This window comes from Ovis canadensis, chromosome 13 (assembly GCF_042477335.2).
Source record: "Ovis canadensis isolate MfBH-ARS-UI-01 breed Bighorn chromosome 13, ARS-UI_OviCan_v2, whole genome shotgun sequence".
NCBI lineage: Eukaryota > Metazoa > Chordata > Mammalia > Artiodactyla > Bovidae > Ovis > Ovis canadensis.
This window is the reverse complement of record NC_091257.1, coordinates 73,003,142-73,029,321: the sequence shown is the minus strand read 5'-3', so window position 1 is coordinate 73,029,321 and position 26,180 is coordinate 73,003,142. Positions and strand designations below refer to the sequence as shown.

General features: G+C 42.2%; 1 protein-coding gene across 1 annotated transcript in view; it reads left to right on the top strand.

Annotated features, from left to right (window-relative positions):
- VAPB (VAMP associated protein B and C) overlaps positions 1 to 26,180 on the top strand; it is a 47,285-nt gene that overhangs the window by 6,136 nt on the left and 14,969 nt on the right. The window contains exon 2 of the mRNA XM_069548221.1: positions 18,911 to 19,063. Within this exon, the coding sequence (XP_069404322.1) occupies positions 18,911 to 19,063 (153 nt within the window). The remainder of the gene's footprint in view (positions 1 to 18,910; positions 19,064 to 26,180) is intronic.

Sequence of the window (26,180 nt, the reverse complement as noted above, 5' to 3'; positions counted from 1 at the left end):
ACCTGTCTGGGAGGGGGTTGGGGAAATATATGTTTTGGAGGAGAGTGAGGTTGAGGCTGTTGTGTGTTTTGGATTGTGCTTTTTGTGTGTTAGTCGCTCAGTCGTTTCTGACTCTTTGTCCGACCCCATGGACTGTTGCCCACCAGGCTCCTCCTGTCCATGGAGTTCTCCAGACAAGAATACTGCAATGGGTAGCAGTTCCTTTCTCCAAGGGAACTTTCCCACTCAGGGTTTGAACCCAGGTCTCCTGCATTGCAGGCAGATTCTTTGCCATCTGAACCACTTTAAGACAGTATAATGGCCCCCTGGGGCCATTTATCTAGGTTTGAATTGCTTATAACCTTTAGGAACCAAGTTCCTTGGGCTGTCTTTAAAGGATGCTCAGAGAGTGGAGAGGAGCAGAAAACTGGCTGAGCTCGGAACAGAGGGCATATTTGTAAGGGGCTAAGTGCTAGACTGACACCACCACTCCCCCGCAGTTACTTGGGTCTGGAATTTAAAGCAGTGGCCGTAGTGATGCTCCCACCCGTTATGCAATATGAAAGGAAAGGGAAGGGAAGAATGAATGTTTCTAGAAGAGAAACGCTTGATTTCCAGAAGGTGGTCCACAAAGCCTGGGGACAATGGTAAAGGCTTTAGGTTCTTCATCTTGTTGTTTAATCTGTAGCACAGTTCTGTGATACGAGTTACTCAGTGATCAGGAGGCGTGCCCCTGGATGGGGCCACTGGGTAAAAAGTGGTGCAGGGATTTAGCCCAGGTGTGTAGCGGCAAAGCCCATTTCTTTCACATCATCTCTGGAAGGAACTCATGAACAAGGTTTCGTTTTGCGGGGAAGGAAGGCAGAGAATTTTTAACCATTATGGATGTCTTAGTAGCTGTCAGGATAATTTCTTAAGAATATTAGTTAATTAAGAGTTACTATTTGTGGAATTTTTAGAAGGAATTTCTTACTTCTTTTAAAAAGTCTTACAGATGACTCCAAAGCATTCTTTGATTTACCTTGTGAATTTTATTTTTTTCTTTTTTGTAACAGAAACTGTTGGTGTTTAATGATTTTGTATGTTTAGAACACACTAACTTTCAAGTAATCTGCAAATCTGCTCTGGAGTCTTTGGAAGATAGGATGAAACTTGTGTGAGGTAGAGATATCACAGGTTTTTGAAGATCTGTAAAGTGGGAATTTAGAGTTCAAAAGGGTGTTTATTAGGAATAGGAATGTCACTGGAGGGGGATGTGGCAACCCACTCTGGTATTCTTGCTTGGGAAATCCCATGGACAAAGAAGCTTGGCAGGCTGCAGTCCACGGAGTTGCGAAAGAGTCGGACACGACTTAGTGACTAACAACATGAAAGATTTATGTTTTACTATACTATAATACTATATATGATATTATGCACATAATAAAAAGAGATAAGAATGTCTGAAATATGACCTTCATTGGTGCTACCGTAAAGCTTACAGGTGGGGCTAAGATGACTAGCGATTTCTCAAACGCTGCAAGAGACTGACTCACAGTGAATATTAGAAGGTGCTCTTCCATTCTGTAGGGGGTATACTTTGGGAATTCTTCCTTCCTTCAATGATGACAGCCACTCATAGGAATCATGAGATGTGCAGGGGTGTGGTGATTGTGTGCATAGTAGACGATTGTCCAGTTGGGAATGTTTGGAGTTTCTTCTTTTTCCACAGCCCAGGCTTTGAGGTGTTCTTCACGGACAGAGGGCCCCCTCTTGTCTGATGGAGTATAACGTGGTTGGGATTCAGGGTTGGTCTGGTTGCCACATCCCAAAAGCTTCCTGTGGGCCAGGCCCTGGGGTGAGGGCTGGAGAGGCGTCCTGGCCCTAAAGTGTCTAGCCTCTTATAAGTAAGTGCTCATTTATTCTTAAAACAGGACTAGGAAGTAGATAGTTACGATTCTCAGGTTTGTAACCTGAATTAGATGTGGATTTGAAGCAAGATCTTTCTGACTGCAGAGCCCCTGTTCTTTATCATTACATTGACTATGTTGCTCCTTTTAAAAAGTTAGTGGGCCTGTGACCCAGGAGGAAGGCCCAGGACTTTATCTTATTTATTATGTTGTTAGGAAGATGAAAGGAGGACTAGAAATGGGACACAGGGAATTGAGAAAGAGCACTGAAAGACAAATGAAGTATAAAAATGAAGGAAATTGTCATTGTAATCTAGTAATGGCTTAATTGTCATTGTAATCTAGTAATGGCTTCCCTGTCACTGCTTCCGTAAAGTGCAGTGTTCTGGAGTGTTAGAGTGACTGATTAAAAAAAATAATTGTACCAATTCTGTTTCCCCTAATAACTTTTCATCCTAACTCAGTGACTTCTGATTGTGTCATTTTTGTATTAATGTTGAAAATTATGTGCTGCTATTATCACTATACTTTCCCTTCTACCATCATTCCTCACATGTCCTGTTGCCTCAGTGCTTGTCATCACAAACAATGCAGGCTGATTGGGTACTGTTTTACCATTTAATTACATCACTCAACATTTATAGTATAATGGGGGAAAGGGATAGAAAGGAAGGGTACCTGGGTCAGTTTTCTGTGCTTCTGCACAGTCTGAGCACTCTCCAACCTTTAGAGTCCTAAATGTTCCAAGCCCCATCACCAGCACTTCAGATCTAGGAAAACAGCCAGGATTATCATGCTCTGCGTTTCAGAGATGAGAGGAACTGGACTGGCACTTGGCGGAATGCAGAACTTGCACCTCCGGCTTTCAGCCCCTGAAGCTTGTGTGCTTTGTATTACAAAGGGCGGCTTGTGTTCCTGCCCTCCCTGTCACTCCCTGCCCAGCTTTGATCCCTTTTCCTGTTGGATGAGGAAGCTTGACCCCAAGACCGCTTGGAGTTCCTTCCAGCTCCAGTCTTGAGAACATGCTATTGAAATTTGTTTTAGTTGAAGAAGAAAGATGGAAAGCCCCCTGAGGGCAGAAACTGGGGTTTGTATTTCTCTTAGTACAGACCAGTGCTTTGCACTAGTGGGCTGTCAGATCTTTAATTAATGAGCCCTCTTGTTCCTGTTGAAAAGCTCACTGTATTCTAGTAACTTTTCCTGAGCATTCTTGGGTACTCTTATCCAGCTCCAGTGTTTTCTGCATCACCTCAAACTGTACAAACCGGGCACCATGTGCGTGTTTATGGCCCCTGCTCCTTGTGCTTCATTTATGGTGGCTTCCGTGCTGTAGACTGCAGGCCCCATAGGTTTTGTTTCTGTAGTTTTCCCCGGTGGTAACTATGGGGTATGTTCTTGTCTTCTGCTATTTAATAGCAACCCCAAAGAAGGGATACAGTCCTGGACTAGGTCATCTTTTCAGTGTTTTGCTTGACCATTTGAAATAGACACATACGTAAAGAATAAAAAGAAGGATTTGCTGAAAAACCAAAGGTTTGTCCTTGTGGAGGCTTATTTGAATTCTCATTCTCTTGGTTGAATTGATTTGTTGGCATATTAATGTATCTTGATGGACTGCTCTGAAAATCCAAATTCATGCTTTTTGACCTTTTAAAAGTCAGACACTGCTTTACTAATTGAACAAAGCAAAGTCCTGAATCACTCCTTGGAGAATCCAGTCATTCAGAACTTCTCATGTAGTTTGGGTGCAGGGAGGAGACAGTTTACTGTGCCTGCCTGGTTAACCTCCCATCTTGCCCAGAGAATGACAGAAATGAAAAAGATGGGAGAGGTCATCTGGAGCAGTCCAGAGAAAACTCAGTCAGTTTACCTGGGTCTCTTTATTTTATTCCTTAAAAAAAAAATTTTTTTTTTAATGAGTTATACTTTCAGTGCCCTTCATAATAAGATTTTTTTATTTTTTATTTTCTTTTACATGCCTAACTCTAGGCATACATGCCCAACTTTGGCAATTAGTCCTCTTCAGTAAACATCTGAATATTTCCCTGTCCACTTTCAGACAGGAGTTAACTGCGTTCTCAGGTTCGCGGGGGGGCTTGCTCTCCTCATTCCTTCCTTCCAGATGGAGTGTATATGCCAGCAAGCTTCACTCCTGAGCCATGACCTGGGAACTTCACTGCCTTGTTACTTCATCCGTTATTTTATATTATTTACCTCACATGTACAGTACTCTCTGGAGCATTTGGCATCTGTGACGGCGTGGGACCCAATGCTCTCCCCTTCACCTCCTCCCGCACCAGCACCACCTTTTGGCTGTCTCCCCCTCCTTTGGCCGTTTAGGCCTGCTCCTTAAGGAGCCCTGAGGATGGTGCTGAGGGGCACAGGTTTCCCTTCCCGGCTCTTGTTCCTCTTCTCTCCTTCTCTCAGCCCCCGCCCAGTCTCCCTGTCTCCTCTGCCAGTTCCCTTGGGTTCTTCTAGCATTTAGAATGATCCTAGGACTGACCCAAGCTCAGATGTGGGCTGCAGGCACTTTACTTGCCGCACGCCCCAAAATGTCTTCTTCCCCACTCCCTTTCCCTTTTTCCTTTGGACCGCGTTTTCTGACACACACCTTCTGGAATGGTGCCCACATGCACACAGTTAAGCAGCTCACACTCTGAAAGCCCGGTGTTCAGGTCTGCCCTTTCTTTCTTGTCCCCTCCGTGACTGCCTCCTTTTCCCGTGGATGACTGTAATTGTTTCTTACCTGGTCTTCCTGTCCCAGTCCTTATGCTTGTCTCTGTACTGATGGCACTTTGAGATGGGCCAATCTCAGCTTCTCTCTTGTTTTCTTAAAAATCTTAAATTTTTGTATGCCCATTGCCAAAAGAATAAAATTTGCATTCTCTAATGACACCTGGGAAGTCGTTTGTGCCCTTGATCTCCCCGGCGTCAACTGCCTCGTGCTTGCATTTTGGCCTTTGGTTCCCCCAGTCCCAGAGCTGCGTTCACCTCTCCTCCTGTCCCACTGCTCCCTCCTCCGCGTCTTTGTGGTCGTTTTCCTGACACTGTCCACACGCACCATGCCTGTGCCCCTGCACTTGGCACAGTCAGCTGTGTTTGGTTACTTGCTTTCCTTCCCCACTAACCAGCAATGCCTTTGCCCTTTTGGATGGTTTTCTTTACCCCTGATCCCAGTGCTCAGCACGATGCACGGTGCTTGGCACGTTCCAGGGAGTCGGTGTCTAGGTCTGAGAGTGTCGAGAAAGGTAAAGAGGGAAAACAAAAGACAGCTTTCTGTGGAAAGGAATGGTGGAACCCATCAACAAGGCCTGCTGTGTGCAGCTGGCATTCAGTATTAAGATATTCTACCTAGGGTTGGTCACTTCTTTCTCTTCTACAGATGTATGTTTCCACCATCCTCCCCTCCTGTTTCAGAGACTCAGCACCACCTCTCATGTAGTGTGCTTTGCTCCATTCCTTTTCCATCCCTGTGGTGTCTTGCTCCATTAGTCAGCCTCCTCCTGGTGCCTCAGATTTCTGTTCTACTTGATGCTTTCCCAGGGCCTACAAACATGCTTAAGTTTCCCCTTCCTGAAAAGAAACGACCTTCCTCCAGATCTTCCCCCGCTTAAGCAGATGCCCAGTCTTACGTCACAGCTAATTTTTGGAAGCAGTGAATCTCAGTGAGTGGTTTACATCTAGTTTCCTTTCAGTTCTCGTACCTTACATTCCACTGAAGCCCTTTGCAATTCACCCATTTTCTCTTTGCGACTTTCCCCTTTGACTTTTCTGGTGAACTCCCTAGCCCTTGATCATGGTTACTGGATGCTGACATTTCCCAAGCTTCTGTTCTCCATCTTCTCCATTTAAGCATTCTTTGTGTGTTATCGCATTCACAGTCCTTTCAACTCTCACTGCTACACAGAAAACTTCCAAATCTATATCTCCAAGCATATCTTGGTCTCGAGGCTTTCTGCCTGCTGGACATTCCTGCCTGTTGGTTGTCATGAAAGTACATCAGGACTCGCTGTATTCCACGCTGCGTTCCTGACTTACACTCTCAAATGTGCCTTCCCTGTCTTGGGAGTGGCCCCTGAACCCACGTAGGTAAGCCAGGAACCCTAAACCAGTCTTTCACTGCCCCCTCTTCCCATCCCACTCCCATCTCATCAGTCACTGTCATCAGCAGTGTCTCCTGTACCCCTTTGCTTCCGCTTCTCCTCACTGCCGTATCCTGAGTGTAGGATTATTGCCCCATGTGCCCCTCTGGCTCTAATATACTCTCTCCTTCCCCGCCCCTTCAGGCCACCCTGCGTACACTTGTCAGAGTTATTTTTCTAAACTTGAAAACGTTTGTTGGGTCCCTCAACCCTACAGGTTAGTGTTGAGAATTCTTAGGCCAGCGTCACAGGCTTTCAAACTGGGCCATGCTTTTTTTATTTTTAAAACAGTCTTAGCTTTTATTCTCCATTTTAAACACCTGAAATGTTCAAACACTCAGACACACACAGACTTGTGTGAGTACGTCTCATCTTACTTACATCTGGGTTCCCCCAGAGGCTGGCAGAGGCAGTGGATACTGTTTAGAGCCCATGAAGAGAAGAGGGAAGCCCATTTTCCTTCATCACACCTGCATTCCTAGAGACACTTTTGATTTTCTTCCTTTCATTTTCTCCTGTAGAGCCCATTGCCAGACTTGTATAGGTATGAAGTTTTACAGCTTATTTTGAAACTATAAGGTGTTAAAAGCACAGCAGATGGGATTGCCCCTCGCCCCATTTCTCCTTTCACTCCCTTCGCTCAGACCCCTTCTGCTGTAGCCATGTGGCCTCCTTTCTCAAGGCCCCCATGTGCTTTGATCACACCACACTGTACTCACACCAACACTTTTCCTTCAACTCAGAAAGTGTGTTCCTTCATCTTTCCAAACTCTGGGATTTCCCCTTGGTGTTCAGCTCCCCGCCCTCCACACCCTCCTGTGTTTACACAACACTTTATGTGTTAACTTCCACATGGTCTTCTGTGCAGTGAGAGGTCGAGTACAACACAGCAGTTGAGAGTGTGCATTCTGGGGCCAGACTGCCTGGATGTGACTGCTGGATCTGCCACCTGAAAATCTAGGATAAAATGTTTAATGTCTCCATGCCTCGAATTCTTCACTTCTGGGTATGTTAGAAGGATTAAGTGAGTTGGTGCATATGAAGTGCTTAGAATAGACCTGTTAAGTGTTAACTGACGTCACTATTGTTTGATTTTTTTCTTTTTTCAAGATATATCATTCCGGAGCCTCAGTCCCAGAGATTCCTGTTCGTTAGTTCTGGTTGGGTCCTGGGACGGCTGTCCAAGTGTATTGGCTCGGCCTCTTCAGGGTTCTGGGCAGGAGAGCAGTGTTGCCGCTGAGCTTGAGGGTCTAGCACAGTACCTGGCCTGTGCAGTCCTCAGCTACTTTATTGAATGCCTGCACTGTGCTGAATATTGTTCTGGATGCTTGAGAGACTGAGATGAAAGAACTGACAAGACCTTTGCCTTATGGAACTCATCTTCTCTTAGTGGAGATGGGCACTAAATAAGAAAATGGGAAATATGTAGAATATACTTTGAGATAATGGTAGGTGCTAAATGAAGTTGAGAGGATGGTGGATGAAGTTTAAAGGGGTTTGGAAGTGGGTTCTGTTATAAAGAGGGCAATTGGAGAAGGCCAAGTTTCTGAGAAGGCAATACAGTATTGGAACCAAGACCTGTGTAAAATGAGTCTGCAAGCTGTGCACACATTTGGGGGGAAGAACGTTCAAGAGAGAAGAAAGGACAAGTGCAAGGCCCTAGGGTGGCGATAAGCTTGATATGTTCAAGGAGCAGCAGAGACACTATGCCTGCAGAGGAGCTCAGAGGGGAAGGAGACACCTTCCCGGTAGACAGGCTGGCCATGGGAGGGACTTTGGATTTTGTTCTGAGCTGGAAAACCATGGAGGATTCTGAGCAGGAGTCTTTTTAAAAGACCATGGCTGGTGTGGGGAAAGTAGGTTATTTAGATGTGTGGTTGGTGGTGTGTGGAAGCCATGAGGCTGCTACACTTATCCATTATCCATCCGCCCATCCACCCTCCACACATTTACCTGATAATCTGTCCACACATGCATCATCCATAAGGTATCCCTAACCCAGACTGTGGCTTGGACCAGCATGGTGGCAGTGCAGAGAATGGGATGAGAAGTGCTCAGATTCCAAATCTCTTTTGAAGGTAGAGCTGGCTGAAGGATTAAATGTGGAATGGGAGGGGAAGTAAGGTAACTGCTTTTGGCCCAGGCTTTTTGGTGAATGGTGGTTTCTTTTTCCTGAGATGGGAAGCAGTGTGTTTGGGTGAAGGGAATGGGGCTCTGCTGTTTGGCCATGATAAACTTAAGATGCTTATTACAGCCACAAGTGGACACCAGAGGAGAGGGTCAGGATATAAATTTGGTCATCATCAGCTTATTGTTAGACCACAGTATAGGAAGGAATAATTTTTCCAACTGAGAGATTAGGTAAGCCTTTTCAAAAGAGAACGCATTTGAGCAAAACTTTGAAGAATGAATATGATTTCCAAAGGCAGAGGAGGAAAATAGAAGATATTTTTCATCTAAGTCTCACAGCCTTTTTCCCTGGCCTCTTGTTGAATTTGTTTAAGAAGCTGCTGACCTGGTTGATAATCTCTTTTCACTGGTATAGCCACTTAGATTCTCTGTTGAAAAGGAAACCAAAGCAGATTACATACTAACTGATAAACCGAATTCTGCTGTTTCTCATTGTTCACAAATTGAAAATTCACGTTGGACCATAGAGGTGCAGAATGCTAAGTGTGTGTTTGCTTCTCTCCTCTGTGTGTCTGCTGTGAATTGGGATGTGTTGATTTTGGTGTGGCGGCTGTTTGTATGCTGTCTCTCATCTCCATTAAAGGTTGAGCATTTTGGGGAAATTTGTACTTCTGCTGATACTGACTCTCAGCACTTGACTTGAGCTGTTAATTTATAACTCAGTCAAGTTAACAGCCACAACCATGACCGGGAGAAATTGGGACCCCTTGCTCTCTAATCACGCATGTCTCTCTCATTTGGGCATAATTCTGTCTTGATTTCTTCCTGCTTTGTGTGAAAAAAATGTCATGTTTTGCCCCTCATATTTAAGTAGAGTTTTAATTCGGTAGAGTATTGCTTACCTTTTTGTTTATTTTCCTGATCTCTCTAAATCACAAATTTTGATCTTCTAAATAGAGAAAAATTACTAGATGTTTTGTTAGTGGGACAAAAGATTCTGCATTGAAAAAAAATTGAGTCTAAGATCTTTTTAGAACTGATGTAAAATTCACACTAGACAGGTGTGCCATCCCCTTAAAATAATCTTCACTGGTGTACCATAATCTGTCTTAGTGCTGTGTATTGATGGAATGTACAAAACTTCAGCTCTTATATAAACATTCTGCCATTTTTCTGTTTAAAAAAGAGGTGTTGCATTAACGAAAGTAGTCATAGAATTTATCTCTAGGTGTGTAAAGGCTTCTAGTCTTACTTCTAGTTGTATAAAGGCTTATTATAGTCTTCAAGGTTTTCACAATAGATTTTGTAAGAATTTGGGGTTTGGGTTTTTGTCTTGAATTGAGACCACTGCTACTCTAAACATGTTTTAAATAATTTGATTTTTATAAAAATAAGAATGGCTATTGATGTGTATGTCTGTGTGTGTGTGAGTGTATAGGTTTTCAAGAAACTCCACCATTCAGGATTCTAGTATTTTTATATATACAGAGTATTCTAGGCAAGAAGAAAATTCTCTCAGAACATTGTCTGAATCTTACATAAACTATAGCTCTTTTCATGTGGAAAAACAATTACAGAAAAATACAGATCATGTAATAAACATCTAAATACAAAATAACTAAATGTTAATAATTTTTAGACTTGTTTTGAACTTTTTCTGTAATGAATAAACTTCACCAAGAATTTGAAGACATGTCTGCCCTCCGCCTCTGCCCATTCATGCTCCTCTCTTTTTTACTTTTCAGAGGAATTTAGTGTGAAATATTTCGTTGTTTTTTTTTCTTGTTTTACCTAATGTGGTATTATGCTGTTTGTATCACTTAACATGTTTTTAAGACCATCTGTTGTTAAAATACAGATCTACTTCATTCTTTTCAGTTGTTGTGTAGAGTTCCTTCTTAAGAATTTGACGCATTTGTTCTTAATAAGAGTTCTTTATATGTTCTGAATAATTGCTTGTCTGTTAACGTAAGCGCCAGATATCCTTCCACTTGTTAGGCGGTTGTCCCTTGCTGTCCAGCTTTTTATTTTTCGCAGGGAGCTTTCCTGAGTTTGTTCTTGAGCTTCCATAGTACTTTGATCCCCTGAGTTCTTCCACTACAGTAGGGCGCCTTATGGTGTAGTTTCCCACCCATGGAGTTGATGGGAGACTGAATTTTATTTCCTCTTGCTCCAGAGGAGCTAGGAAACTAGTGAGTTGAATAAGCGGCCTTAGAGGCGGTATAGTCTTTTTCAGTCAAGCCAGCGTCTAGTGTGCCTTTGATGGCATCACTAGTGAATATTCTTGGGTTTTGATTTCTCTTGCTATAATAATGGGTGTGATGCTTCTCAATAGCTGGCTGTCTCCCAGGAATATTAGGTGGGTTGGTTGCTCTATTAATTTAGAACACTTTGCATTCTAAGATTTCTTTAGGAAAGTTTTTTGTGTGTGTCAGGTTCTTTTTATTTGTGGTATTTTCAGAATCAGAGATATATAATAAGGCTTTCTGCTGAAATGTTGGAATCCAGTGTCTGCCAGTAAAGGCACATTAATTGCAAAGCTTTATTTTTGTTTGTAAAACATTGAATTAATGTGTGAGCTAAGAATTAAATCAAGAAAATAGATTAAAAAAAAATCTCCCAGTGTTGTTATTCTTGAATTCATGGTTATTTAAGAGTTTACCCTCTTTGAATATCTGTTACTATGAAATCTGTTTTTCATTTTTTAGAGGGACAACTTAAAAAAAAATTATCATAGAATAATAGTGACGAAAGCCTTATTGACACAAGTAAACATTTTTATTCATAGTCCCTTCAACCTGTGTATGGTCTGTGCAAATATATCATGATTTCAGAGCGAAGTTATGGATGAGGCATTCTTTTACAGGAAACGTGTCAGAATCAGAGTTGGGTTGCCTCTGAGGAAGCCTGGTATTCATTCAGACTGCACACGCTTAGTGAGCCCTTTACTATGCGTGTTGTACCCGCAGTTCTAGGCTTTGGACGTCCGGTGCTGAATTGTGTGGAGGTTCACTCCAGGTGGGAGGCGATCAGGAAAGGAACACGTGAGCTGTCCGTTGATTCTGTGCAGAAGATGAAAAGGGGACTCATCATGCAGAGGGAGCAGTAGCTAGCTCAGTGTTGATTCACCCGGAGCCTAGTGGTGCCTCCAGGAGGGAGGGTGCAGGAAGAGTGAAAGCCTTGTATGGCAAAACCAACACACTATTGTAAAGTAAAAATAAATAAATAGAATAATAAAATAAAATAGATGGAAGGGTGGCATGGCCATTCACTCATTTTCCAGGACATTTATTGAGCATCCATGCTACGTCTGGAAACCTGTGATCAGGAGTGAACAAGAAAAGTCTTTCTGTTCAGGCAGTTTACATTCTGAAAGCGGAAGCCTAACATAAACAAGAATAAAGAGAAGGCTGTTGTACTGCAGGTAGGTTGGGAAGGCAGGAAGCATTAGGACACCTTTAATGAAAACAGACTGTCAAAGGATCAGTTTTGAAGACATCTGTAAGATATCCAGCCAGTTTTTACTTTAGAGTGGCCATTTCCCCCATATTAATATATTTTCCCATACACAGAGTCTCTTGTATTGAAACCTCAAGCATAATTGCATTGTCTTAACAAAATCCATCATGAGTCCTAGGCTTCTGGAGACAGATTATTACCTTCCCAGAAGGTAATCTTTTCAGAGTTGAAGTGAAATATGGTAACATGTTTTTTGGAAGGGTTGAAGAAAAGAGAGATGATGTACCTCAATTGTGTTTGCAAGAGTATAAAATAATATAGCTCTTTTTATGCAGTGTGAAAAAAACTGGTATGGAACTAATAACTCTAAGTTTATATCTGGAAAGCTGAGACCTGATAGATAATATATCAGATTGGTATATAACTTCTTGGTAACACACAGTTTGAGTTTCAAAGTATTGTAGCTACATCAGGAGACATATTACATAGGAAGAATATTTATTTGCAACACCAGAATTTTTCATGAACTCCAGAAAAGGAAAAGCAAAATACAGCATCTTTGTTCATTTATCTTTATCCAGTTATATCTACATAATGTCTGTTAAAAATCAGTGGTACTTAATATCTGAGATGTTGAGGGTGCTTCTTTTTGTTTGGCAGGGTGGAAAGCTTTATTTTTTAAGATCAGTTTTAGGTTCACAGCAAACTTGAGCACAGAGTTGTGCCTGGCCCCTGCATGCACAGCCTTCTCTGCTGTCAGCATCCAGCACCAGAGTGGTGCATTTGTTACAGCTGATACACCTGCACTGACATGTCCTTGTCACCCAAAGTCCACGGTCTAAGTCCGGGTTCAGCCTTGCTGTTGTACATCTGTGGGCTCTGACAGGTATGTGATAACACTTATCCACCATTGTAGTATCATACAGAAGAGTTTCACTGCCCTGACAACCCTCTGCACTCAGTCTGTTTATCCCTCCATTCCTTCATAAGCCCTGGAAACTGCTCTCTCCATAGTTTTGCCTTTTCCAGAATGTTATGTAATTGAAGTTATGTAGGGTATAGTCTTTTCAGATTGGCTTCTTTAACTGAGTAATGTGCATTTAAGACTCAACTGCGTCTGAATTTTTGTGGTCTGATAGCTCATCTTAGTGTGAAATGATACTCCATGGTCTGTATGTCCCACAGCTTATTCACCTACTGAAGGACATCTTGGTGCTCTCAGGTTTGGGCAGTATAAATAAAGTTGCTGTCAACACCTGTGTGCATGTTTTTGTGTGCATGTGGGTTTTCTGCTCCCATGGGTGAATACCAAGGAGTGTGATTGCTGGATTGTGTAGTAAGAGAGTATATTGAGTGTGTGTGTGTGTGTGTGTGTATGTGTGTGTGAAATAGACTGTCTTCCAGAGGTTTGAATTTGCAGCAGTGAGGAATGAGAACTGTTGCTCTACATCCTTGCCAGCCTTTGATGCTGTAAGGGTTTTAAATTTTGGCCACTGATAAGTGTGTATTGGTATCTCATGTGTTGTCTTAATTGGCAATTTCCTCATGACATATGTTGAGCATCTTTTCATTTGTATATTTTTTGCTATCTGTAGATCTTATTTTCCTTCTGTATATCTTTCCTGAGGTGTCCAGATCTTTTGCCCATTTTTTAAAAAGTTCGGTGGTTCATTTTCTTATTGTTGAATTTTAAGAGTTCTTTATATATTTTGGGTGACAATTCTTCATTAAATATGTCTTTTGCAGATATTTTCTCCTAGTATTTGGCTTGTTTGTCTTCTCATTCTCCTTAACAGTATCCATTGCAGAACAAATCTTTTTAATTTTAATGAGGTCCAGCTTATTAACTATTTCTTTCATGGATTGTGCCTTCCATGTTGTATCTTTTGGAAAGTCATGTCAAACCCAAGGTATCTAGATTTTCTTATGTTATCTTCTAGGGGGTTTATAGTTGTGTGTGTGTGTGTGTGTGTGTGTATATCTTTATTTTCTAGTTGAGTTGCGAAGTAAAAGTAATACCGCTTAAATTATGTCCTGCGCTTTACATGCAGGGTGATATGATCTGCTAGAGTTACAAAGATAAGTAAGGTCAAGATTGAGTTTTGAGTTCACTTGGCGTTTCCACTGTTACCTTTTAAAAAGTCATTGGGACCTGAATACTTAGGTCATTCTTTCATGAAAATGGTTGTTTCCTCTTTCTGAAAGGAAGAGTTTTGTTATAGTCTTTTCTCTCATGGATCTTGGAGTGAATGGTCACAGAAAGGAAGTACTTAAACCATGCTTTAAACCATGCATATATTGGTAAAATCTTTCAAGATTTAATGGAATACTTTTTCCACAAAATGCTCTTGTGTTTCTTGATTGATAAGTTTATCCTGCCATTTTTTTATGAAATTGCCACTACCTGAAATCTGATGTCATGTTGTTGAGAAGTTTGCTGGCTTGTGACTTTGTTTCCTTGACCTTTAAAACCAGAGCTTTATAATTACGAGACTCCATTTCTGTAAGTAAGACTGAAAGATTCACTGTTTCTGCTTTTACTTTTTATTTTATTTTATTTATTTTTTTAATCTTTAATTCTTACATGCGTTCCCAAACATGAACCCCCCTCCCACCTCCCTCCCCATAACATCTCTCTGGGTCATCCCCATGCACCAGTCCCAAGCGTGCTGTATGCTGTGTCATCTGCTTTTACTTTTAATGCTATGCATATTTCTGCTGACATTCTATTATTTACTTTCTAAGACAGGACAATTCTAGATCTTCTTCGTATCTTAAAATATACACTTTCAAATGACAATAAGCTGAACCTGAGTGAGGAAATGGTTTATACTGTGCTTAGTTTTATCTTAATACATTCTAAAGCATGTTACGGAATTTGAATTCAAGTTAGTTAATGCTATTCATGAGCATCTATCAAACTCACAAGCATTTTCACAGATGAATATGCATAATGTAGGGCATAAAGAACATTATTCAAATGGCTGAAAAGAAAAAAAATTAGAACTTTAAGGAATATTCCTAATTTCTCTCAAACTCATGTTGTTTCATTTTGGGGGACCTCCTATTTCACATTTTAGATGTTCTTAAAATATCTGCATAACTGTTGAAAGACTAGAAGATTAGAAAGAAAACTGATTAAATGAATGTGCTGCAGTTCTAGAGATAACAATCGTTTTTTCATCTCTTCAAAGAAGAAAGTCTAGTTTTTGAATATTTCATTTATAAAATTGACTCTACTATGTAAGCAGTGTTTACGTTCATTGGAGATAAACACCCATGTTGGTATAGTAAAATCCCATTTTTACATAATGCTTTAATGGAAATGGCAGTTTTATGAAAGGAAAGTAGTAAAAATCTGAATGATGCTCACAAGCTCTTACATCATTTTTATTGGGATTTTTGTGTATTCTAATTCATTAATACAGGAGAAAAGGAGAACACTAACATAGTTTATTTCTTGTAATTACTGAAATCAAATAGAATTTGTTTTCAATAAAATTGTTGAATTGTCCGGAGTGTGGATTGAAGACATTTTTACAGAATGTCTTGATTTTTTCACATTAGACTTTGCTGTTTTATCAGTGATGTTGTTCACTTGCATATATTTTTAGTATTGTTTCCTCTAGATTAAAAAAAAAAGCTCTACGTAAGCCCAATAAGTCTCTAATACTTAAAGGTTTAGGACTGAGTGTTGAGGGAGAAATCTGGGATATTTATTCTGCTTATTTATTACAAATAATGTTTGTTTTTTAATAAACTACCTTGTAAGTGAATCATATAGGTTAAAATATTATTTAAATTGCTGTGTAATAGGTTAACCAATGGAGTTTCCAGAAGCAGATTAGTGTCCGCAGTTAAATTTGCTTTATTTTTGTGGACTACCTAGAAGAAAAGGTCATTGCAAAGGGTAAATGCACTTAAACTTATCCGTGACTCCGATTAATGAGGCAGCAGGAGGAGGAAGGGACAGGAGAAACTGAGTTGGAAATGAGTATTCTTAATTTCATCACAGTGAAATCTCGCCAAATCCCTGTTTTCTGCTTAGTACACTTCAAACCACCTTAGAAAATGCTGTTTTTTGGCGGGGTGGGGTAGTGGATGTGGATTTGTGGGCGCTTATGAATTCTTGGCATTCTTACCTGAAGATGCTTCCATGTTCTTGAAGCAGAATTTTGTTGAACAGATTTCACCTTGTATCTAGAAAGCTTTAAGGCCTGGTGGATTATGAATCAGATTCAGATCATCAGTGAGAGTACTGTTCCCCCATAGGCTTTGTATTTGAAAGCTCACCTTTTTTCAGATGTCTACATTTTTAAAATCTGTTTTCTTCTCCTTTCCCCCCAAGTAATGTGGCGCCTGTAGAGCTGGAGCTATGGTTATGTGGAGTTCTTGTAGTGGGCCCTTTTTATGTGAGGGACAGAGAATGCATGTACATGGTGATCATGCCCGTGTAGGTCTGAGCTATGTTTGTGTGCTTGTTTAATCGCTTTCTTTGACTCCAGGAAACCAGAGTTGTGTTTGTTTGTTTTTTAACCATTGCTGAAGTGATACCATTTCAAGCAAAGAGACTTACTGGGAGAAAACTTCCTCCATCTTCGTTCTGAGCCAGGCTGCGTGTGTTGGGGATTAGAAAGGGGTGGGGCCCTGAATAGTCGGGCATAAAGGTGCTGCCTTCAGCACCAAGTGTCCTGTTTCTCCCTCCCAACAACTTGATACAAGGATGAAGCGTGGTCAGCATCTGGCTTTCCCTCACTGTAGCTGCAAATCCCCTGGAGCCACAGGGTGCCCACCCTCAGTAAGGGGGTGACGTAGCTTGTAGGGAGAGGCTTTGTGTGGTGGAGTCAGTAGGTGAGACAGAACACCCCATGTCTAGCCACAATTGGACCTGGAGAATGCCCTGCTCTTGTGGCTTCCAGTTTGGCTGCCAGAGGGTCAAAGGCAGGGCTTATGGGAAAGGTAAGCAAATGGAGAAATTGTTATTAGGCATTTCACTTTTTTTTTTTAACTTGCCACATGGCTTGTAGGGTCTTAGTTCCCCAACCAGGGATTGAACTATCACCCTCGGCAGTGAAAGTCTGGAGTCTTAACCACTGAACCACTGGGAAATTCCCTAGCCATTTCATTCTTGAAGGTGTCATTGCTCAAAGAATGAAAGTAGCTTTTGGTATAAATAACTACAAAACTATAGATAATCCAGTAGTATGGTAGTTCCTGCTACAATATGATATATGCAGTCCTAAAAATCGCCATCCTATACAAAATAGCACAAAAGACTGAGACTTAAGAGGAAGGAACAAGGTTAGGTGCGTAACACTCAAAAGCTTTGTTGGTCAGAGACATAAAAATGGGAACCTAATATAAGCAGAAGCGCAGTTTAGCACACATTAAATGGCTCAGAAATAGATAAATACTGCAATAAATATGATACTTTACCATGAAAAACTGACATTTGCCTGTGGAAGTGGTCGTTGGAAGAGGTACAGTTTGCGAGGGCCACAGGGTGAGCCCGCTTAGCTGGTGGTGATGGAGATGTGTGAAGCTGTGTTTTCTGTATCTGTGTGCCATTCAGTTCAGCTGGATGTTGTTTTCTGTGATCACTTAGCGTTACTTGCAGACAAAATCACACATAAGCAAATGTGAAATTCATTTTATGCTCAGATTGTCCCTCTAATATGCACATCAATCACATTGAAACAGATTCACATTTTCAAAATAAGCTTTCTAGCAGAACTGGCTGTAGTTTATTTTATTTTGGAATTGAGTCTCTTTTCCTTTCTTTCTTTTCACCGTTATTGATTTCTTAATTTATATTTGTTAAGCCCATATCAGATTGATTTTTCATACCCAGAGTACCTCCAGAGGCGAGAAAGCAGCCTGAGATTTTAATTTTGCTGGTGGTAATCCATGAGGTGGTTTCCTCCTTGGTGAAGGACTCTCAGTCAGTCAATCTCCATCTCTTACCCCCTGCCCCCATCCCTTTACTAGATCCCAGGCACTGTGTCGGAGATGTGAAAACTGGTACGGTATCATTCTTGTCCTCAGAAGCTCAGAGTCTCATTGAAAAATGTTCGAGGCACAGATGTAAATATCTTTGTTGAGGATCTTCTTATGGAGCAGATGAACCAAATGTATGTATTTCCTAGTTTGTGAGCACAGGGCCACATATACCTCCCCACCCTATCTCTGAATTCCCTGTGAACATAAAGATAGGAGTAAAGAGCTTGCCTGGAAGATGCACAAAGACACCGTTGCTGTACACAATGAAAAGATGTAAATTTGAAAAGGGGTTGAAAAGGACCTAAGAGACATTATAGTTCAACCCTCCCACCTGACTCCTTTGTAAACCTTACGGGTCAGGTTTCAGGGAAGTTTCAGAGTACTGTGAGTAGTATGATTTCATTTTTGTTACCCCCCCTCCCCCTGACACACACACACACACACTCACACACTCCTGTATGTATGTACAGTTTGTGTAAGCATAGATGATGCGGATGGATCTCCCACAGTGTTAATATTAGTTACCTCAAGGGACAGGGGAAAGCTTATTAACTTCCTCTTTATACATCTTTTATTGTTTGGCTTGTTTTAAGAAGCATGTTTTACTTTTTTAATTAAAAAAATCTAATAAAGTAGAAAATGAATAAATAATAATAAAAAATACCCTTAGGGCACTGAGCTTTGTTTCAATCTTCCAATACCCTGGGTAGTTAAAAGTGAACGCGCTATTTTAGGTGTGGGCTGCCCTGCAGGACTCTGACCTTGCTGTAGCATCACTGTATTGTGTGTTGGGGGGTTATGTTTACAGACCACTAACACCTCGAAGTCTTTCTTGAATCTGCTGCCTTTGATCATCATTTTGGACCCAAGTCTAGTCCTTTACCTTCTCTGTGTTAGATTTCATTTGGTTACTGTGGGAATCAGTGTTCAGCATAGGTTAAGAGCTGGCCTTGGACTCAGGCTGCCTGGTTGCAGACCCTCGCTACCACTAACTACCATGAAAATTTTAGGCAAGTGGTATGTTCTCCCAAGCCTCAGTGTTCTTGTCTGGCAGTAAAGTTGTGAGGTATCAGGGAGACCCTGTCTGCTGGAATGCTCACTAGCCCAGGTGCCTGGTGGTATGGCGAGACCGTGGTGGATTTTAGCTGTCACTGTTAGTGTGTTGGCCTCAGCCCATCTCTCCTGTGTGTCATGATGAAATGATCATGAGTCAACCACGTTCCACATCCGTCCTGACCCCATACCATAAATCAGTCTTTCCTCCGCATGGTCCTCATGGGATCCCCAACCAGTCCCTGTCTCATTCTGCAGGTCCTTTCACCGATGTTGTCACCACCAACCTGAAGCTTGGCAACCCGACAGATCGAAATGTGTGTTTTAAAGTGAAGACCACAGCACCACGTAGGTACTGCGTGAGGCCCAACAGTGGGATCATTGATGCAGGGGCCTCGATTAACGTATCTGGTAAGTTCTTGAGAATGAAGGCCTAAAGGGTGGGCTGAAAAGGCTCCCTAGACTCAGTGGGATCTCTTCAAGCTTGTGTTTACAGTATAGCAAAGGAAGATGGTAGGCATCTCCCCCCAGCTCCCTACCCTCTGATTAAAAAGCTCGGTGGGTCCCACTCACCTATTGTTTTTCCATAATTAATGCCTCTTTAGTTTAATGCTTACAGCCTTTGTGCCTCAATAGTTAGAGCAAAATTAAAGTGGTAACATCAGACTTTACTTGAGAATGAGTTGGGTTTTCACTCCCTTGAAATTAAATCTGCCCTTTGGCAATAAATTAAAAAAAGGCTAAACAAACTTAATTTTACTTTGTGGGAGAAAGCTAAATGGAGTTATTTTCTTATTTAAGCTAAATGATTTCTGACATTAAGCTCATGTCATTTCCAATGATTGGTAACTGCACTTTACTGATTGTGAAAAGCTAAGGGAGATGAAGGCTGAGGAAATTGGAATGTATTCAAGGGTGCAAGTTTTGTGCATGTCTGATGGGTTTTTCCCCCCTTCTGTCTGAGAGTGCATTTATTTTCCAGAGTCCAACTTTTGAAAAGATGCTGGTAGAGTGCCCAAACTGAGAATTGGATTTCAGAATTAAGGAGATGTAAGCGATGGGTTTGAGTTTAAATGTATTTTAGAAATGAAATAAACTTTGAGCTCATTAGGACTTCTGGATTCAGCAGTGCCTTTTGTATTTGTGGAGGAGGTGTGGGGGAGTGTGTGTTAATCCTTCAAGTATCAGGAGACTGTCACCAGGGCCTCTGAGGCATCATTAGAAGCTACTCCTCATTTGAAATGGGTATCTGGCTGACTTTTTTCCTGACGAATTTTGATTGTGATACATTTGGCTATTCATTTGACACCTGAAAGAAAATGACTCACCTCTTTGGAAAGATACAAGGTGTTTCATTATCTCATGATTTCTGCAGACTCTTGTTCCCTGCATCCTCTGGGTTCTCTCATTAGGGTGCACCCACACTGGCTGTCCCCCTGTGTATTTCTCTCTGAGGCTGCAAGACCTGATTCGGACTCTCGAATCAGGTTATTATCCAGGAGGAATCAGGAGGGTGGGAGCCAACATTTGTTGAGGATCTCTGTGCTGGGTCTGCACCCGTATTATCTCATGTAATTTCTGTTATCTGCCCAGCGTGGAATGTATTGTTGTTACCCTGTTGTACCAGAATGACTCCGGTGGCCATAGGCTCACGAAGCTGGCCGGTGACAAAACCAAGATGTAGATCCTGCTTGTCTGGCTCTGGTCCCCAAACCTTCTGCACTGTAGCTCACTGGTCAGGGAGGGGGACCCAGGATATTGGCATTTCAGCATTCCTTGGATTCATGTGGTTTGTGTTTTTCTGTTGAAATCAAGGGCAATTGATGTTTTTTATTCCCTTTTTAAAGTTGACTTCTTTTTTACCTCTTGATTTCGTTGCCCATGACATATTTAAGCACGGTTGTCAGTAGATGAGACTTACCCACTTTTCACAATAACTTTGGGGCAGCAGCGTCGTTTTCTGAATATAAAATAGTCTCAACAGGCAGATGTACAGTGTAGGTGTGCCTTCTGATATTAAATATGAATGGATGAGCAGAAGTGTATGTCTTTCAGAAAGACTCACTCCTCCCCCATCAGAGGAGTGGTTTTTAAAGTAATAACTAACCCTGGGCATTTGTTTTGATTTATGATTGTCTGCTAAGGAAGACCAAGATTTTGTGGTTGTGGCCTTCCTTTTGCAGATAAGAAGGAAAGGTTCAGGGGGTGGGGGGGTTGGGTAATCAGAGGCACGTGATGATGATGGCAGAGCTGGTAGTGGAAGCCAGGTGTCTGTCCTGATCCAGTGGCTCTTTGGTGACACCAACTGCCTCAGCAAGGAGGTCACACCAGTCAATCTTAAAGGAAATTGACCCTGAATATTCGCTAGAAGGACTGATGCTGCAACTCCAATACTTTGGCCACCTGATGTGAAGAGCTGACTCATTGGAAAAGACCCTGATGCTGGGAAAGATTGAGGGCAGGAGGAGAAGGGGACGACAGAGGACGAGATGGTCGGATGGCATCAGTGGACATGAATTTGAGCAAATTCCAGGAGATGGTGAAGGACAGGGAAGCCTGGCGTGCTGCAGTTCATGGGGTTGCAGAGTCAGGTATGACTTAGTGACTGAACAACAACAACTGCCTCAGCAGTGTCAGGGGATGGCCCCGCTTACAAATAAATATAGAACAAAATACCTTGGCTCTCAGAGTATCATGTACTTGGGGGGAAAAGCAGTTGAATAACAAAATGTCCTGTGTTTGCAGGCCTTCCTTCTAATGAGACAAGATGATGCTTACACGTGAGAAAGGGCTCCTTTGTTTTTATTTGGTGTGCATTGGCCTCAGTGCTTGAGGTGCACCTGGGTGAAGCCTGATTTCGTTGCCTTTCCGGGACAGCTTCACCTGTCAGCAAAGGAGGCCAGCCTCTGCTTGCTGGGGTTTTCTGTGCTGAGGTGCCACTGTATTGTTTATTAGACAGCTTTGTATTGGGGCAGAAAGCATTGTACTTTTTCAAGGGTTCTCTTACAATACAGCCAGGTGATGCCATCTAGGTGAAAACGTGGAGTTCGGGGTTCCTTCAGCTGAGAGCCTCTCCTCAGGAAGAGGAGGAGGATGCCAGCGGGGGGCAGTGCAGAGGGTTCAGGCCAGCTTCCCTTCTGTGGGCACGCATGGCTGAGCTGGATTGCACCCACTCTACTCAGAGATGAGTAGACCTGGGTGCAGAAACCTCGGAGGAAACCCAAGCTCTGCTGTTGAGCCTGCTGGCCGGTCTTTGGCCAAAACTAACCTCTGAAGATTCTAGTTTTCTCATTTGCAAGATGGAGGGAATAGTATTCATGTCACAAAGTGTTTTACTAGTGCTGCAGAATTTTAACTGTTAGTGTGGTACAAGAGTGGGGTTGCATTTTCTTTGACTAACTTCGACAAAGACTGGCTGGTTTCTGTTGAAGGTGGGTTGTACATATATCTGAATTGCATTTTTAGAAATAACATCAGTTTGATGTATTTAACTAATTTAAGGAATTTTTCTAATTCTAATTCAAAAATTTTTTCTTTTTCTTCTTTATGCGATAAGTCACTAGTAGATTTTCAAATATGAAAAGGAGGTCATCAGGTCAACCAAAAATAGCTAGCAGTGTTGCCCTGTCTACACAGACTGTCGCAACATACTGTACAGGGAAGTTGTTCTTTCCCCATTTCTGAAAACCCTAATAGCTATTAGGAAAGGTTATAAATCATTCTTAGAGAAGGGGAGCAAGCAGGGAGAGAAAGAGGAGGAGGAGGATGGTATCTGGAGCTGGCCAGAGAGACTGCGGTTTTGAAGGCTTGCAGGTTGGGTTTTTATGGGGGACTGAGACGTTCTAGCTGTCTGATGTCTTCCAAGATGTACCCTGTGAACCTTTTCTCCACTGTCAGCTTAGTTTGATACTCGGGACCTCGCATTCTGCGTCAAAAATCTCGGCTCTGACCTGTTTTATTTTCTTCAGAAAGTGGCACTTTCTGTCTCGTACTGGGGTCCTTAAATGGAACAAATCCCCGTGTTATAAACTCAGATGGTGAAGTTACAATTGGAAACCGGTATGAACTGAGCTTTAAGTGCCATAGCTGGAAACTTATGGACTTCCCAGCGGGCTGTTGTGGGTGGGGTCTAGTCACCCAAGTCTTTGAGTGAGTCCTTCTCTTTGCCCTTTAGATAAGGATAGGTCCTCCTTTCATCTCTTTCTGATTGCCCCGTCAGGGTCTTGTCTGCTGGATGAGGCATTGCAGTGGGTGGGAGGGTGCTGGGTGCTTTGTGTTTGCATTAATTGGCCCACAATGCCATGGTTTTGGCCCCTTGCTCTTTGATACACACCATCTACTAGAGATGGTTTTGAATTATTCAAATCTGAACCTCAGCAAAATAGGCACACTTAAATGGAGATTGGAGAAGAGGAGATTGGATTTTTTCCCCCAGAGATTTTAAATGCAAGGAAAATAGAACTTTTTGAATTAATGAATTGTTTGAAGCGGTGGGGGGTCTCTCCATTTGTTCTAGCTTTACAAAATTAAATCTGTTTTCTGAACTGTCTGGTGGGGAAATATTTTTAAGGTAGATAATTTCTGAAAATGTCTTTGTGGTAAGCTGTTAGTGGTTGTAGGTTTTTTTTTTTTTAATACTGCTGTTTAATAACGAGGGAGTTTTCCATTAATATTCCAAACCATGTTTGCCAGCAGATACAGCAGGTGAAGTGGTAAAATTATGGGCCCATCAAAAATACTTACGCTTCCTGTAATATGATATTAAGTTTAATATTTTTATAACCTTCACTGAATTCTAATTTCACTAAAGTAGCAAGCGCGCTTCCATTTGCAGTTCAATTATGCACATTGGTTGCCTATGTACCAAGCAAATTAGAAATGCAAAATATCTGTTTGGCGGGTTGGGCCTTGGAAAGAGTTGTTAAAGATACCAGTATGTAGGTACAGATACACTTTACTAAGTGTACCCTGGGAATCAAAAGTGGATTAAAGACAGACACAAATCTTCTGGTGTCTGAATCTGTATTTTAAATTCAAAGAATTCAGGAACAATGTTCATTCCTGACATATAGCCCCTTTCAGCACTCACTTCAATCACATTTAAAGCACAGAGTTCTTCCAGTAAAATCCTGAGGACAGAGAATGAATATTAGCAGCTCTTCTTGGATGGAATCACTGGTCAATTAATGTAATTGGGTAGGATCGCAATTGATAATTAATCCTCCTAAGATTTTGCTGACTCAGTTTAGTGGAGCAGCCCGCTTGCCCTGGACCAGCCAACCTTGGGCAGCAGCTTTTATGTGATTAGCACCAGAGTCTAAGCCCACTGCCCTTAGAGAAGGAAGTCAGGCATCCGTCTGTTAAGTGCTGATAGCGGGAGCTGTATTTGGGGGCTTCGGGCATCTTAACAGCATCATTCTTCGTGTGATCGTCTGTTTTGGAAGTCTCTGATAAGCGAAACCTTGTTATAGATGGTTTTCATGAATCAGGCTTACTACTCTCAGATAAGAACAACTCAGAGTCATACTTACAAGATGTCTTTAATCTTTTTCCCCAGTTGAGATTCTGGTTTTTTTAAAAAGAGGGGGGTAGATTACCAATAAAAATTTAGCTTAATTGTGCTTTTAATGGTTTCTTTAAAAGATTACTATAATTTTTAAGTTTCTTAAGAAGAATCCCATGTTTCACTTTTTATGAGTTTAACACAGTTTACTTAGTCTTTCCATTTTAAAAGATCATGGTCAAGAGGGTTTATCCAAGTACATTCAGTCCACCTCACTTAGACGAAAGTAATGTCAGCTGTTACAGTGTGGCCAAGGAGCAGAAACCAAGCACAACTTGGGAGCAGCCAAAAGTCATGTTCCTTCATTGATGGCAGCTCCCTGCACACTGATACACGTGGGCTTCTAACCTTAACTCTCCTGTTTATACTCTTACTTTAGACTCTCTATTAACCTGTTGCGATGTCCAGCCCATCACAAGCCAGAATGAAAGGGAAGAGCTGTGAGAGGTGGCCACAGTGAAGGCCTGGACAGGAACACTCCAGAGGACAAGTATGGGAGAGATAACAGGGGTCTGAAATTAACCCCAGCCTCAGGACAAACCTTTCTCCCTGCACAGTGGCCCTGGTGTGTGGTTCATATTAAGACAGATGTAATGTGAGTTGATAATCAGAACATGAGAGGACTCAGTAAAGGCTATGTGGGATTCTACAACAAAGCATTAATGGAGATAGGAAAGTGTGTTGGAATTTTGAAAATAGATGTGCATTTTAAAAGATATTTATGAAGGAGAGTGAGTGAGCCATGTTCTTAGGCGTGTATATGATGCACCTCATTTCTAGCAGTATTGGGGTACATTTGTGCTGTGAACACTGCACAAATAATCAGACTCTGAGGAGTTTGTTATCTAAGATGATCTATGCTGAACTGGAAGATCCTTTAGAGAATGCAAGGACAATTCCACGTCAACTAATTTATAAGTAGATAAGATTAATTACCCACTAGACTCATAGTTCCATCCATGGGTCCCTGAATAGGCAGAAGTCCAGGAAATTAGTCTTGTTTTCAACATTTTGAGTATCCTGAAGGAAACAATAAATTTATTCCTGATGAGGGCACCTAGTCTAACTAAAATGTCTGAGTCCTTTGCTTTAGGCTAGAATTCTGTCACTTCATTGTGGTAGCACTGGTTATTCTAAGCTGTTGGCAGAGTTCTGGTTTGTTTCTGATCAGTTTCCCAAGAAGTGGAACAGTGACTTCATTATGATGTTGTAAATGCAGTTTGGTAGAGGACAGTTTGACAGAGGCATAAAGTGAAGAGATGTGAGAGGACAGTGGTGATAAGAAGTTTAGAAACCACTGTCTTAAACCACGAGATGAAGAGTGGAGTGTGGGAAAGGTGAGCCTGTGGGAGAGCTCTGTGTGGGTGGTGTCCGCTGACAGAGTAAATCCCCAGGAAGGACGAGAGGGTGAGACGGCCTTCAAGGGGTGCTTTCAGCCCACCTTCTCCAGGCGTGGTTCCTGGACCAGCAACAGCTGGGAACAGGTCACCCCACCCCAGACCTGTGCAATCAGAAACTGGAGGTGGGACCCTGCCAGCTGTGTTTTAATGCACATTCCAGGTACGTCTGCTGCAAGCTGAAGTTGGAGACCCCCTAGTGACAGAGTCAGACCAGTAGAAGGTTCAGAGTCAGAGAAAGCCTGAGAAGTGTGGCGTACTGGGATGGGAGTAGGGCCCGTGGACTGTGGGGGGAGCCAGCCACCCAAGGCCAACGTGGTGGGAGGAGCCGTGGAGAGCACCGGGGGTGTGGGCGTGGCCGGTGCCCTGTGCACGCCTGTTGGGCCAGCAGCGCGACCAGTTGTTGGATCACATCAGGACACTCTGAAAGCGAGACTATGGGCGTGGACTGATGACCTCTTACTTGGGAAGGGGGTTTTTTCGTTTGAGGACTATCGAGCTGGAGAGCCGGGTGCTTGGGGGGGATGGAATACGTGGGTTATGGGGGCTCTGCAGAGAACTTGTCTGA